General features: G+C 44.4%; 1 protein-coding gene across 1 annotated transcript in view; it reads right to left on the reverse strand.

The window, feature by feature from the left end:
• The window catches only part of LOC100669478 (fer-1-like protein 4), a 35,308-nt gene that overhangs the window by 13,547 nt on the left and 7,074 nt on the right, over positions 1–14,687 (reverse strand). Inside the window, 8 exon segments of the mRNA XM_064276425.1 lie at positions 84–218; positions 630–754; positions 897–1,050; positions 1,747–1,899; positions 7,320–7,514; positions 7,595–7,682; positions 13,498–13,598; positions 14,514–14,634. Of these exon segments, the coding sequence (XP_064132495.1) occupies positions 84–218; positions 630–754; positions 897–1,050; positions 1,747–1,899; positions 7,320–7,514; positions 7,595–7,682; positions 13,498–13,598; positions 14,514–14,634 (1,072 nt within the window).

The following is a 14,687-nucleotide window of genomic DNA, read 5'->3' on the forward strand; positions in this document are numbered from 1 at the left end:
TGAAGACAAGAAAGGAAGAGGCTCACGGGCCATGGGTGGGGGACTCAGGGTCAGAACCTAGGTGGGACCCATGCCACACTCACAAACTTATTGTGGTTGAAGACATTGATGACCACCAAGGGAGGCTCCTCCTGCAGGTGCTCCCTCCTCCCATCCACGATCAGCTGATCAAATACCAAGAGTTCATCCCACAGAGGGCTCAGCGTCTGCTCCAGGACCTTGGAGGCCAGGCAGGGAAGGAGGTAACAGCTGGTGTCAGAAGAAGTCTTACAACACACATTCCAGGTCAGTACCCCTAACTCTAACGTAATACTTGATATAGGGTGAGAATGTGATGAAAATGAAAGCAACCTCCAGGCTGGTGTTGGAGCCTACCTGTCTTCCCACTAGTCACTCCCTATTAAATGGGAGCCTAGTCCGAAAGTCAACCCCAGAACCCAACCCCTTACAGCTAAGGCCCTCTGGTTCCGCACCATCCTCTAAGTCAAGTCTGTTCTAATATCCTGTCCTGAAAATCCAGGGCAGGAAGAGAGTCTTAGATGGGGCTTTGGGGGAGAAGCTCAGACCCCACCTCACCTATTCTCCCAGAACCCTCCCTCTAAACACCCACATCCCATCCTAGCCCTCACCTGGGTGGTCTGACACTGGGTAGAGATGAGGACTCTAGCAAAGGGGTCCGAGAAACCACTGTCATCTGCTGCCAATACACCTCGGGCCTGGTACAAGTGAGCTCGGAGCTGGAAATAGCTGAAGTCTTGGTGTGGGAAAAGGGAGGAGCCACGTTTGCTCAGGGGACCACTGGAGTCCCTGACCCCAGACCACTCCTAACCCACAGCTGAGCACCTAGCCCCACACCTTGGGCAAATAGCAGTCTGGGCCCCTGGCCCCGTGCTCACCGTCCCGGTACAGGCTCTGGGGCAGCCCAGCCGAGGGCTCAGGCAGCAGGTCCGAGGGTAGCTCTGAGCTGCAGGCCTTGGCTTGCTTGCCCAAGCCCAGCCACAAGAAGAGCTCCAACTTGGCACAGACCTCACCAGGGGCAGCCCCAGGTGCCTGTCATGGGGAAGAGGTATGTTAAGGCCCTAGATACCACATCTAAGAACAACAAGCTGCTCCCCCAAGGCACACCCCTACTCTCTACATTGCTAAACTATTTCCCAGCTCTCTAATCTAAGGAACCTCCACCCAAGATACCCTCCATCCTACACTCTAATATCTATTATGCTCCCATTCCTTATACTTTCTGCCCTAACACTGTCACTTCCTACACCCCACAACCCCATACCCCAAATAATGCTGAGTCTGCACTCCCATACACCACACTCATCCTCTTCACTCCCTCTATCCCCAACACCTTTACATTCACTGTCTCCTACCCCAAGGCTCACAGCTTCTCATCACTAGGGACCCCTTTGTGTGTCTTTTCCAGCTCTACTTGTAAAAAAAAAAAAAAAAAATTTTTTTTTTTTTTAAGGAACTTATTAATCATTCTCCATTTTTATTACCCTGCCCATCTGTCAGAGCCTAGTCAGCAAAAGGGCTGGTGCAGGCCCAGAGCTAACAAATTTTTTTGTGTGTGTAGCTCACTTCAAAGCTGATATGGATAATGGCACAATCTCCTTTCCAGCTTTTTGGGCAATTGAAAACAGTTTGGGGAAACCTGGTTGGGAACCACTGAACCTCCACCCTCAGTGCCCCACCCTTGCCCTATGAGCATTTCCCCCCCGTAGTCCCATTCCCCTGGCTCACTGTAAGCAGCAGACTCTGGATCTTCCCACAGTCCCGGCCCCGCTCCTCCTCCACCACAGAGAACAGCACATCCTGGGCGGGGATCCGGGCCCAGGCCACACGGCGCCGCCCACTGAACATCCAGACAAGCACATCAGGGAGGGGTGGCTGGGGCTGTGGGGGCAGAAAACTGGGTCACAGGGGTGGATTGGGAGCTGAGACCATCTGCTCCCCTAGCTTCAACTGCATGAATGGACTAAATATCCATCTCCAGCTCTGACCTCCTCCTGATCCATGTGGCCACCTGCCTCTGGTGCCCCTCAGATGATCTCAGACTCAATGTACAGCTGATTTCTTTACCTTTCCTTCCTTCCCAACCTGATCCTTCTCCAGCGTTCCCCACAATATGCCCTTTCACATCAGCCAAATATCTGACCTGGTGTCACCCTTCCTCTCTAACATCCAATCTGGCCAGCTACCCGCTTCTCTCCATTCCTCATTGCTCTAGTCCATGCCACCATAACTCTTCTCCAGACAATTGTGACAGCCTCATACCCAGTCTTCCTGCCTTCAGTCTCTCCTCCCAACCCATTCTCTACCATGAATGATTGGCTTCTTCCCATCCTCTGGGTCTCAGTTTAAATGGCATCTCCTTAGAGAAGTTATCCTTGACTAAGTTACCCTCCCGCCCCCTTAGCCTCTATAACGTCTTTCTTAGTGATTCTTACAGACTTGAATTACTTTTCTTATTCATTTACAGAGTTATATCTCCCTTACTAGAACTTAAGCTCCAAAACAGCAAAGAACGTGACAGGCTGGATCTCCAGAGCCTAATACAGAGCCTGGCACATAGTAGGCCTTCAAATGTCACTGAGTAAGCAAACAAAGCACAAATCTAGCCCTTGTTCAAAGTCATCATCCAGACTTCAGATATTTCCAGCAATATCATAAGCTAAGGGACAAATACTGACCTCCCAATAAAGACAACTAAAATGTCTGAGTAAAATATTTTCCTAAAGGCAATGGTGAGATAATAAGAGTAAAAAAATTACCAGACCAAGTGCAGATGGGAACCAAAGAGGTTAGCAGAGCACTTAAGCTTTAACACTATTGGCACAAGAGCATTTGCCAAACCTGAGTTTTTCATGACCTAACAACAAATTAAAAACAAATTAAAAAGCTCAGATCCCACTCAGGGAAAGGAGTTAATAGGAGATCTCCCCACCCCCACCACCAGAAAGCTAGAGTCCCAAAGAACTATGCCTTCAGAATAAAGGTAAACCATAAATAAACCTGCCCTACTCTCACACCCAGGAATCTACAAGGAAGGTTTCCTGGCCGAGAGGAATAGTAGGGGTTAGAAATTATTCCCGAGGACATGTAACTACAGCTGATCTTTTCACAGTGCCTGAGTGGTGCTAAACATTAAAATTTTGTTTAAGGTGATCTACGGCAAAAGCAAAGTCAAATGCTTTCTGGAAGAATGTACCTTTATTCTAGGACTGAACGAATTCCCACAAATTATTATTATTTTTTTATTGTGCTTTAGATGAAAGTTTACAGAATAAATTAGTTTCTCATTAAACAGTTAATACACATATTGTTTTGTGACATTGTTTGCCAACCCCACAACGTGTCCACACTCTCCTCTTCTGGACTTTACATTCCCAATTTCCATTCGTCCAGCTTTCCTGTCCCTTCCTGCCTTCTCATCCTTGCCCCTGGGCTACTGTGCCTACTTAGTCTCGTATACATGGTTGAACTATGTGTGTTATTGTTTGTTTTATAGCCCTATATAATTTGTGGCTGAGGGGTGAACTTCAGTACTGAGTTAAAAGGGTGTCCAGGGGCTATACTCTTTGGAGTTTCTCCAGTCTCTGTCAGACCAGTAAGTCTGGTCTTTTTTTGTGAGTTTAAATTTTGCTTTACTTTTTCTCCAGCTCTGTCCGGGACCCTCTATTGTGATTCCTGTCAGACCAGTCAGTGGTGGTAGCTGAGCATCACTTAGTTGTGCTGGACTCAGTCTGGTGGAGGCTGTGGTAGTTGTGGTCCATTAGTCCTCCCACAAATTATTTTTTAAGGAAAACGAGAAGTTTATAGTCAAAAGCACAGAAGGAAACAAAATACCATGAAGGAGTACCGGCAGAAACAGACAGCAAAACCAAGTGAACAACAAAAAAAAATGTAATACTGGATTCATCTGACATTATAAAAACAACACCGCTTACTATGTTTTAACAAAAGACAAACTTGACAAGTATTTATTGGGAATAAGAAAATATAGAAAATAACAGTGGATTTGAAAATAATTGAACTTGCAGAAATGAAATTAAAATTCAATAGAAGCACTTACACAGTCTTCTGATTTTCAAAAAAAAAAAGCAATCTAATGGGGAATGGAAATCTTTTCAACAAGTAGTGCTAGAATATCTGGACATCCATGTGGGGAAAAAAAAATGAATCTTTATCCACATGTCATACCACACGCAAAAATTAACTTGAGAACAATCAAAGATCTAAATGTAAAATACAAAACCATAAAGCTTGTCCAAGAAAACAAAGAATATCTTTGTGATTTGGAGAAGGGCAAAGTTTTCTTAAATAGGTAACAGAAAGCTGTAAACATAAAGAAAAATTAGATAAATTTGGAAATTAGACTAATATCAAAATTTAAGACTTCTTTTAAAATTTTCCTCAAAAAATACCATTAGGCCACAAGCCTGAGCCCAGAAGAACTAGACGGTGCCCATCTACCACCATTGACTGTTCTGACAGGGATCACAGTAGAGGGTCCCAGACAAAGTAGAAGAAAAATGTAGAACAAAAGTCAAATTCACACACACACGCACACAAAAAGACCAGACTTGTTGGTCTGATAGAAACTGGAGGAACCCCTGAGACAATAGTCCCCAAATACCCTGCTAATTCAGAACTGAAGCCACTCCCAAAGTGCACCTTTCAGCCAAAGAGTAAAAAACCAAACCAAACCTGTTACCATCGAGTCATTCCAACTCATAGCAACCCTATAGGACAGAGTAAAACTGTCCTGTAGAGTTTCCAAGGAGCGCCTGAAGTATTTGCACTGCCGACCCTTTGGTTAGTAGGGGTAGCATTTAGCCACTAGGCCACCAGGGTTTCTGGCCAAAGATTAGACAGGCCTATAGAAACGTGCTTCTTAGTTCAATCAAGTATACAAGACCAAATGGAAAACACCTGGACAAAAGCAAAGATGAGAAAGCAGGAAGGAACAGGAAAACTGGAGGAATGAACGCAGGGAGCACAGTTGGAAAGGAAAAGGGGGAAAGTGCTGACACAACACGGGGATTGCAACCAATGTCACAAAAACAATTTGTGTATAAATGTTTGAAATGAGAAGCTGATTTGTGCTGTAAGCTTTCACCTAAAGCACAATAAAAATAAAAATAAAAAAATTAAGAAAATGAATAGGGAATCCACAGACTGGGAGAAAATATACATAAAAAGTAGTGGTACTCAAGATATATATATATATATATATATATTTTAAACCACCTGCAATTCAATCTTTTAAAAAACCCACAATTTTGTAAATGGGCAAGATGTAGAGAAATCAGAGCCCTTATATACTGCTGATGAGTATGTAAAATGATCCAGCTACCTCAGAAAACACTCTTACATATATCCACACAAAAACTTGTACATAAATGTTCACAGCCGCATTATTTTTAACAGCCAAAAGGTGGAAACAACTCAAATGTCCACCAACAGGCAGATGCATAAACAATGGTGTATCCATACAATGGAATATTTTTCACATGGAAAAAGGAATGAAGTACTAATACATGCTGCAACATGGATAAACATTGAAAACATTATGCTAAGTGAAAAAAATCAGTCACAAACTTCACATATGATTTCATTCATATGAAGGTCTAGAATAGAGAAATCTATAGAAACGGAAAGTAGATTAGTGGTTGCCTAGAGGCTGAGGGGGATGGGGGATAGAAGAGTGATAGCTAAACTGCATAGAGTTTCTTTTTGAGACGATAAAAATGTTCTAAAATTGACTGTGGTGATGGTTGTATCGGTGAATATACTAAAAACTACTGAATTGTACACTTTAAATGAATGAACTGTGTGGTGTGTTAATTACATCTCAAAGCCGATTAAAAAAAAAAAAGGAATCTGTCATAATTGGAGATGAGGAGAAACCACACTACTTTTAAGACTCTTTTTTAATGGCTATGTATGAGGTACCATGCCAAATTAGAATCTCAAGAACTCCAGCCACAAAGTAAGTTTATATCTACCTACCAACTCTTTCCTATGGTTTTTACCAAGAGCCAAAGCTGGGAGCAGGGAAAGAGAGCTGAGAGATCCTCCCTGAAGCACATGGGTCTTCTCACAAGTGCAAAGTAACTACGCTTTGAAGTAGGTGGTAGAGAAGCAGAGCTAAGAGAAATCTACCAGTAGCCCTCTGGAATTTTAGCTACTGAAAACTAAGGGTGAGTCAGGAGAGCCAAAAGAAACCTCTCCCAGGCACTCAGTACCAAATGTTGAAGGCTTAGCTGAAAAGCCAAGTGAAATCTCTCTGAGGCATCCTGGACTCTCAGAGTGTGGAGTGGGTACTCTTCAAAGGCCAGGAGAGGGGAAGTAGGACTGAAAGGTATCTTCTAAGGTGCAGGGATCGGGAGGCAGGACTGGAGAGCAAAAAACACTCCCCAGCTACTGAAGAACCTAGTGGGTGGTTTGGGAAACAGAGAGAGATCCCCCACAGACTGAAAGCATAAGTGGGTTTCTGGAATCTTGCCCATGGTCACCAATCCTAGGACTGAATGAAAGAAAAGTCCTGATCCCACCATCAAAACAGCTGAAGCCAGAGGTGGACTGAATCAAATTAAATCCACAACAAAGTCCAGTTCAGCTACAGAGCATAATGACTCAGAATGACTCTAGAGTCTTGCATAAGAAGGGGAATGTCTCTTTCCAGAGATACATAATATTTGCCTTAGTCTCCTTACTATGTGACCCTGAGGACAAACTGACCCAAGCAGTCAAAACATCCTGTGCCTTTGAGAAGGACTGAGTTTCAGAATCAAGCAGAGCTGCCTTTGAATTCCAGCTTTGCCACTTACCAAATGTAACATGGTAGACCAATCACTTTCCCTCTCTAAGCTTCCATTTCTGCATCTGTCAAATGGGGTAACCTCCTCCCAGGGTTGTTGAGAGGATCATGCAAGATAACATTTGCAGAAGTCTACAGAGGAAGTCCTCTAAAAACGTGAACTCCCTTCACCCTGCACATATCATGTTCAGTGCTCCTAAGGGAACCTGTTGTTGTTGTGAGGTGCCATCGAGTCGGTTCCGACTCAGCGACCCTATGCACAACAGAACAAAACATTGCCCGGTCCTGTGCCATCCTTAAAAGTGTTGTTATGCTTGAGCTAAGGGAACATAGCTACCCTCAAATCTTCATCCAAAGAGATCCCCTGCCAGGCCCTGGGACTCCCATCCACACCCTTAGCTGCTCCAAATGGACCTTGGTCCTGTGCCCAGAGCAGTGGGCCTTATGGTCCTGACATCATACCATAGGAAAAATGTTGAGCCACCCCTGCCCAGAGATCTCGAGAACAGCTCAAAAGCTTAGCAGCAAGAATATTTAGGGGTGGGGAATGGGATGAACAAGGTATTACCTCCAGGGCCAGGAAACGCAGATTTGCCAGGAGCTTCTTGGCCAGTGCTACCTTCTCTTGCACATTGCCTGGTCTCAGGTCCTGCAGGAGCCGTAGTCCTTGCTTTGCCAACAGGTTCTGGAAGGGTAGGAACACAGCATGAGTAGAGGGCCACAGGCAGTTCCTCTTAATCCCGCTTCCCCAGGCCTAGCCCTTACCAGGCTATGTACCAGCAGCTTCCCTCGGCAGCGATCCAGAGCATTGGGCCGGGTCATTGTCCTGCGTTCAGCCCCACGGCAAAACTGTCTGTGGTGACCAGAGGAGTGCACAACACGTGGGGTCAAAGAATATTGACCTTTAGGGGCATGCCTCCTACACCCAGACTCCCTCAGAACCCCTCTCAGTCTTGTCCTCGGAAGAAGCACCCTTTGTCACTCAAAAATGGCTTTCTACTTTGGACCACGTGGGAAAAAGATGTGGCAGTCTGCTTCCATAGAGATTTATAGCCTTGGAATCCCATGGGGTCACTATGAGTTGGAATTGACTTGATGTCAGTGGGTTTGGTTTAGTTTTTTTTTGGTACTTGGACCACGTGCAAATTCATCGAGGTTAGACTGGCCTTTTAGCCCCTGAATTCATGAGTATTAAAGTATTCACCACCCTGGCTACTCAAGTGTGGTCCATGGGCCAACCGCATTGATATCATCTGGGCCCCCGTTAGAACTGCAAACTCTCAGGCCCCATTCCAGATCCACTGCATCAGAATCTATACATTCTTACCCCAAGAGATTCCTATGCACAGTGTAGTCTGAGATGGGCTGTATTTGACATCACTACCAGGTTGACTACAAGATAGTGCAAACATTACAGCCCCAAACCCATTACAGTGTTAACATTCCAATCCCAGAAAAAACACCCTGCTTAATCTCAAAACTTCAGAGTCATCTTTCACTCCTCTTTCTTTTTCTCACATCCACATCAATCCACCAGCATATCATATAGGTCCTACCTTCAAAAAATATCCACACTCTGACCACTTTTCTCCTCTTCTCCTTCTCCAGAATGACCCTGGTCCAATCCACCATCATCTCTCACCTAGGATTATTGCAACAGGCTCCTAGCTGTACCCTCTGTTTCTACTCTTGCCCCCTCCCCTACATAATATTCTCAGTACAGCATCCAGATATGGTCTTTCAATGATTTTCCAAGCCATTTCACTCCTCTCCTGTAGCTTCTCATCCCAGAGTGAGAAACAAAATCCTTAAAATCGCCTCTAGGCCCTACATGATCTGGCTCCCTCTATCTCCCATCCTCATCAGATATTACTCTCCCCCTCATGCACATACCTGTAGCAACTCTGACCTTTTTGTTCTTCCATAAATACATCAAGCCTGTTCCTATCTCAGGGCCTTTCTATTAGCTGCTCCCTCTGCTAGCATGTTCTGAGATCTTTGCGTGGTTCACTCCTTTTTTTTCATTCTGGTCTCTGCTCAGATGTCACCTTCTCATAGGACCTTCCCTGACCACCCTATCTAAATAGTCCCTGCCACTGTCTTCATCCTTATATGCTGTTGTGTTCTTTTATTTGTCTCCCTAAAAAGAAAGTAAGCGAGAGTAGTGACTTCATTTTGATTACCACTGTATCCTCGGGGCCTGACACCTAATAGATGCTCAAAAAATATTTGTTGGGCAAAGTAAAATGATTTTTGAGACAGGATATTTTGGGCCAATTTTGAGCCTCAATGATTTTTTTAACTTTGCATTATGGAAAGTTTCAAAATTACATAAAGTGAATGATTCCAAGGATTTTTAACCTAATACTGCTCCTACAGCTTACACTTTTGCCTTACTAATGCTCTTTGCTCTAAGACTTCTATTGATAGAAATAATCAACATAAAATAAAACTAATAAGGGCCAAAACTATTAATGTTTGTTATTGATTAAAAATTGATAGATGAATCAAATCTTCTTCGCAAGATTTAGATCCACAAAATTGGATTCATGGAAATTAGATCTGGTAGAAATAACAGCTGCAAAAGAAAACTACACTTGCTAAACTATAAACAGTGAAATATGATATGGACATAAAACTGATTAATCAAGTCTTTCATTGAAATTTTTCTGCCAAAGGGTTGGGCCAAATAAAATAATTTCAGTAAAGTGAAAGTGGAAACAGTTTAACTGTACTGTATAGAACATCAAGCAAGGAATTAAATTGGGTTAAAAGTGGTTGGCCTTTTGGAAACTTAGAGAATGTAGACAGAGAAGAGAGCCCCAGGACTAAGCTCTGAGACACACAAACATTTGGAGGTCAAGAAGTAGGGCAGTCAGCAAAAGAGACTGAGAAGGAATGGCCACGAAGGTAGAAGGAAAATCAGGGGAATACAGGGTGATGGGAGTCAACTTCAGAGTATTTCAAGGAGGAGGGTAGAACGAACTGTGTCAACTGCCACTGAGAGGTTTCGATGGTTAATTTTATGTGTCAGCTTGGCTAGGCGATGGTTCCCAGTTGTTTGGCCAAACACTAATCTATTTGCTGTCAGGGAGTAGTTACACGTGATAAAATCAGTTAGTCTTGGGTATAGCAGGTTATCTCTCATAATGTAATTACCTTCCACAATGCAACCTAATGTAGCATCACGTATAATGTAATTAATCAGTCAAGGTCATCCTAAATCTAATCACTTCTGAGTCAGAAAAAGAGCAGAATGAACACAGAAACACACACATGCCAAGGAAGATAGACACCAAGTGAGGATCATCTATAAGCCAAGGAACTGAGGAAAGCCTGGGGCTGCCTACAAGGAAGGAATCAACACAGCCAAGACCCTCATTTGGACTTTTACCCTCCAGAGCTGTGAGAAAATAAATTTCTGTTCTTTAAAGCCATCCACTTGTGGTATTTGTGTTACAGCAGCACTAAGTAACTAAGACAGAGGTTGAGGTAGACAAGGTCAGAAAAGTTACACCTACAGCCTACTACCTTACTGTCCCTCCTGATCGAGGTCCTTTTTTTTTTTTTTTTTATTGCGCTTTAAGTGAAAGTTTACAAACCAAGTCAGTCTCTCATACAAAAACTTATATACACCTTGCTATAAACTCCTAGTTGCTCTCCCTTTAATGAGACAGCACGCTCCTTCCCTCAACTCTCTCTTTTCGTGTCCATTTGGCCAGCTTCTGACCCCCTCTGCCCTCTCATCTCTTCTCCAGACAGGAACTGCCCACATAATCTCATGTGTCTACTTGATCCAAGAAGTTCACTCTTCACCAGTATCATTTTCTATCCCATAGTCCAGTCCAATCCCTGTCTGAAGAGTTGGCTTTGGGAATGGTTTCTGTCTTGGGCTAACAGAAAGTCTGGGGGCCATGACCTCTGGGGTGCTTCTAGTGTCAGTCGGACCATTAAGTCTGGACTTTTTATGAGAATTTGAGGTCTGCATCCCACTGTTCTCCTGCTCCCTCAGGGGTTCTCTGTTGTGTTCCTTGTCAGGGCAGTCTTTGGTTGTAGCTGGGCACCATCTAGTTCTTCTGGTCTCAGGCTGATGTAGTCTCTGGTTCATGTGGCCCTTTCTGTCTCCTGGGCTCATAATTACCTTGTGTCTTTGGTGTTCTTCATTCTCCTTTGCTCCAGGGGTGTTGAGACCAATTGATGCATCTTAGATGGCTGCTTGCTAGCTGACTGAGGTCTTTTGCCAACTCCTTCTCTTCCACTCTAAATGCTGGAGCTTTCCAGTTCTCAGCCTTCTCTTCCTCTGCTCCCTAGATGATCTTATCCAGCCCCATTTACATATTGACAACTCTCAAAGTTACATTTCCAGACTAGAACTTCTCTTATAACTGAACTCATATGGCTAGCTGCCAATCTGACAAGTCCACTTGCAAATCTAATAGGCATCTCAAAGTTAACCTGTCCAAAAATGAGCTCCTAGTATTCCCCTCTGCTCCCATCAGACCTTCTTCTCTTGCTTTTCATATCTCAGGAAATAGCATAATCTATGCAGTCATGTAAACCAAAATCTTGGAAGTCATTTGTGATTTTTTTTTTGCCTACATCCTCCACACTTATTCATCAGCAAGTCCTGAGGCGTCACCTCCAAATTCCAAAATTGCTCTTGGATCCATCCACTGCTCTCCAACTCCACTGCAAGTACTCTAGATTCAAGTCATCACCGCCATCATCTCTCACATGGAGTATTACAATGGCTTCCTTAGTAATCTCCCTGCTACCTCTTATGCCACCATCAATCATTTCAAAAAATTTTAAATTGTGATTATATATATATATCATAAGATTTGCCAGTTTAACCTTTTTTTAAGTGGCATTAAGTATATTCATAATGTTGTGCAACCATCACCATTATGGATTTCTCAAAGTTTTTCATTGCCCCAAAAAGAAACTCTGTCACCATTAAACAGGTAATCCCCATCCTCTCTTGTCCCCAGCCCCTGGTAACTTCTAATCTACTTTCTGCCTCTATGAATTTGCTTATTCTAGATATTTCATATAAGTGGAATCTTACAATATTTGTTCTTTTGTGGCTGGCTATTTTGCTTAGCATAATGTTTTCAAGGTTTAATGATGTATCAGAACTTCATGCCTTTTTATGGCTGAGTAATATTCTATTGTATGTATATACCACATTTTGTTTATCCATTCATCTGTTGATAGACAATTGGGTTGTTTCCACATTTTGGCTATTGTTAATAATGTTGCAATGAGCACTGGCATACAAGTATCTATTTGAGTCCCTGTTTTCAATTCTTTTGGGTCCCACTGATACTTTCTAGGGGTAAGTTACAGCATGTCTCTTCTCTTTTCAAAACCTTCAGTGGCTCTCCATCTTACTTAGATAAGTCAGGGTCATTGCAATGGCCTACAAGGCTCCCACTTGAACTGCCTCTCCCCCGACTCTTCAACTTCATCTACTCTCACTTAGGTCCAGTCACACTGGTTTTCTTGCTCTTCCTCAAACACACTAGGCATACTTTCACCTCAAGGTCTTTGCACTCACTGTCCCCTCTGCCTAGGATGCCCTTACAGACATGGTTTGCTCCTTCATCTTCTTCATATTACTTTCACAGTGGCCTTCCCTTGCCATCCTTTCTAAAACTGCAATACTTCTCTGTAACACTTCCTTGCTTCATTTCCTCCCTTAACACTTGTCTTTATCATGCTTACATTTCTTCTACTTGTTTGCATGCTTATTATCTATGCTGCATACACACAACATCTGCATCTGCATCTATATGCTCTCCTTTCTTCCTGTTATATCAAAGGAAGTATCCCTGTTCTCCCCACTCCCAACATACCAGAATGTAAGTTTCAGAAAGTTTTGTAGACAGGAATGGTTTCTCATTGCTATTTCCTGTACCTAGAACAGTGTCTGGCATGGTAAGTGCCATAAATATGTATTGAATAAATAGACAAATAACTATTTTGAGAAATGAATCAGAAAAACACTAAAGTACCTGGAGGAGGTTGTGAAATTCAGGGCAGTGAAGGTGAAAGATGGAAGCAACTAGAACATGTTTATGTGCTTAAGGTAATGATGTGGTAACTAGAGGCCAGTTGATGATGCAGAAGAGAAAGTGGACAATTGTAGAGCTAATTCAACCACTGGGTGAGAGGAGATAAAATCAAGGTCACGGCTGTGGCTATAGGAGAAATACTTCCTTTGATGAAGCAGGAAGAAAAGAAGGCATATAGATGCAGATGCAGGCAAGAAGGTAGTTTGGATGTGGGAAAGGCAAGGCCCCTATTTTCTCTGTGAGGTAGGACAGAAGGTCATCGCCTGGAAGTGTGGAGGAGTGGATGAGGGGAGGTTTGAGGAGAGAGAATAAGGCTTAAACCTCTAGGAATGTGGGAAAGGAAGCATCCTGGAAATGCAAGGCAACAGAGGGTCAAAGGATCTGGGGTGGCCTAACAGCCAGTAATCTCCATCAGCATCCCTCCATCAAGCTCCCTTGATATGGACAATCAATCCTTTCTCATTCTTCTGTAAAATGCTGAACAAACGCAGTTTCAAGGCACCCTTAGGTCCAGACGGCCACCAGGACTATCCCTCACCCTAGAGTTGGCACATAGGACAGGCAACAATGAAGAGGCGCCTCTCAGCTCACCTGCCCCCAGCCACCAGCTCTTCCAGAGCCTGCTTGAGTCGTGTGCAGGCGCCGGGTCCGATCCTGCGCTGCAATGTCTCAGTTTCCTGCAGCCCCTGGTCCTGCACAACCGGGAGAGACCATCAGAGTTGAGGGTCTTGACAGTCTGAATCGGACCTCCTTTATAACACACCCCATCCAGGGCCATGCCCACTCATGATCCACCCTCTTGGCCCCGCCCCTTTTGCCCCCCCCCCGCCCCGTTCAAGTTTCCACTTTTCTTGCCTCTTACTGGCTCCACTCCTGTGGGACCTGGCCCCCCATAGCCCATCTCCTCCACCCAGCTCCTTCCTGGACCCAGAAATTCTGAATCTCTATTCTCCCACTACTTCTGGCCTCAGGTAACCAGAATTTGTGCTCTTTGGCCTCCACCCTTTGGCCTTTAACCAACAAGGTCCTAGCTGCCTGGTGCTCCGGCCATTAACCCTGCCCTAGTTTTTTAGTAGTTGTTTAAAAAAAAAAAAAATTTTTTTTTTTTTTTTTTTAGTAGTTGTTGCTGTTAGGTGCCCTGGAGTAGGCTCACAGGGACCCTATGTATAACAGAAGGAAATGTTGGTCAGTGGCGCCATCCTCACAAGAGTAGGTATGTTTGAGCCCATTGCTGCAGCCACTGTGTCAATCCGTCTCGTTGAGGGTCTTCCTCTTTTCCCTGATCTTCTCCTTTACCAGGCATGATGTCCTTCTCCAGGGATTGATCCCTCCTGATAACATGTCCAAAGTATGTGAGCTGAAGTCACACCATCCTCTCTTCTAAGGACCATTCTGACTGTACTTCCTCCGAGACAGGCCTGTTCGTTCTTCTGGCCCACCCAGTGCCATCGACAGTCCACGGTATATTCAATGTTCTTCACCAACACCATTACTCAAACACTCCCTTCAAGGGCTGCAGTCTTCCTGAAGCCCCTAAGCCCCGCCCCCTAACTTCCTGCCCCCTAACTTCCCGCCTCTCTCCTGGTGGGCTCTGTTCCCGCCCTCACCAGCCTCTCTGCTACTTTGCGCACGCAGTTGCTGCTCTGCAGGCGCCATGTGTGATCCTCCCAGGAGCTCCAGATGCTGACGCACGGCTTGCGGTGGCGCAGGGGTAAGCAGAAGTACGGCCTGAGCCGGGCAGAGAGGAGCGGAAGCTGCGGAGGACAGTCCTGGGCCGTGAC

This window comes from Loxodonta africana, chromosome 24 (genome assembly GCF_030014295.1).
Source record: "Loxodonta africana isolate mLoxAfr1 chromosome 24, mLoxAfr1.hap2, whole genome shotgun sequence".
Taxonomy (NCBI): domain Eukaryota; kingdom Metazoa; phylum Chordata; class Mammalia; order Proboscidea; family Elephantidae; genus Loxodonta; species Loxodonta africana.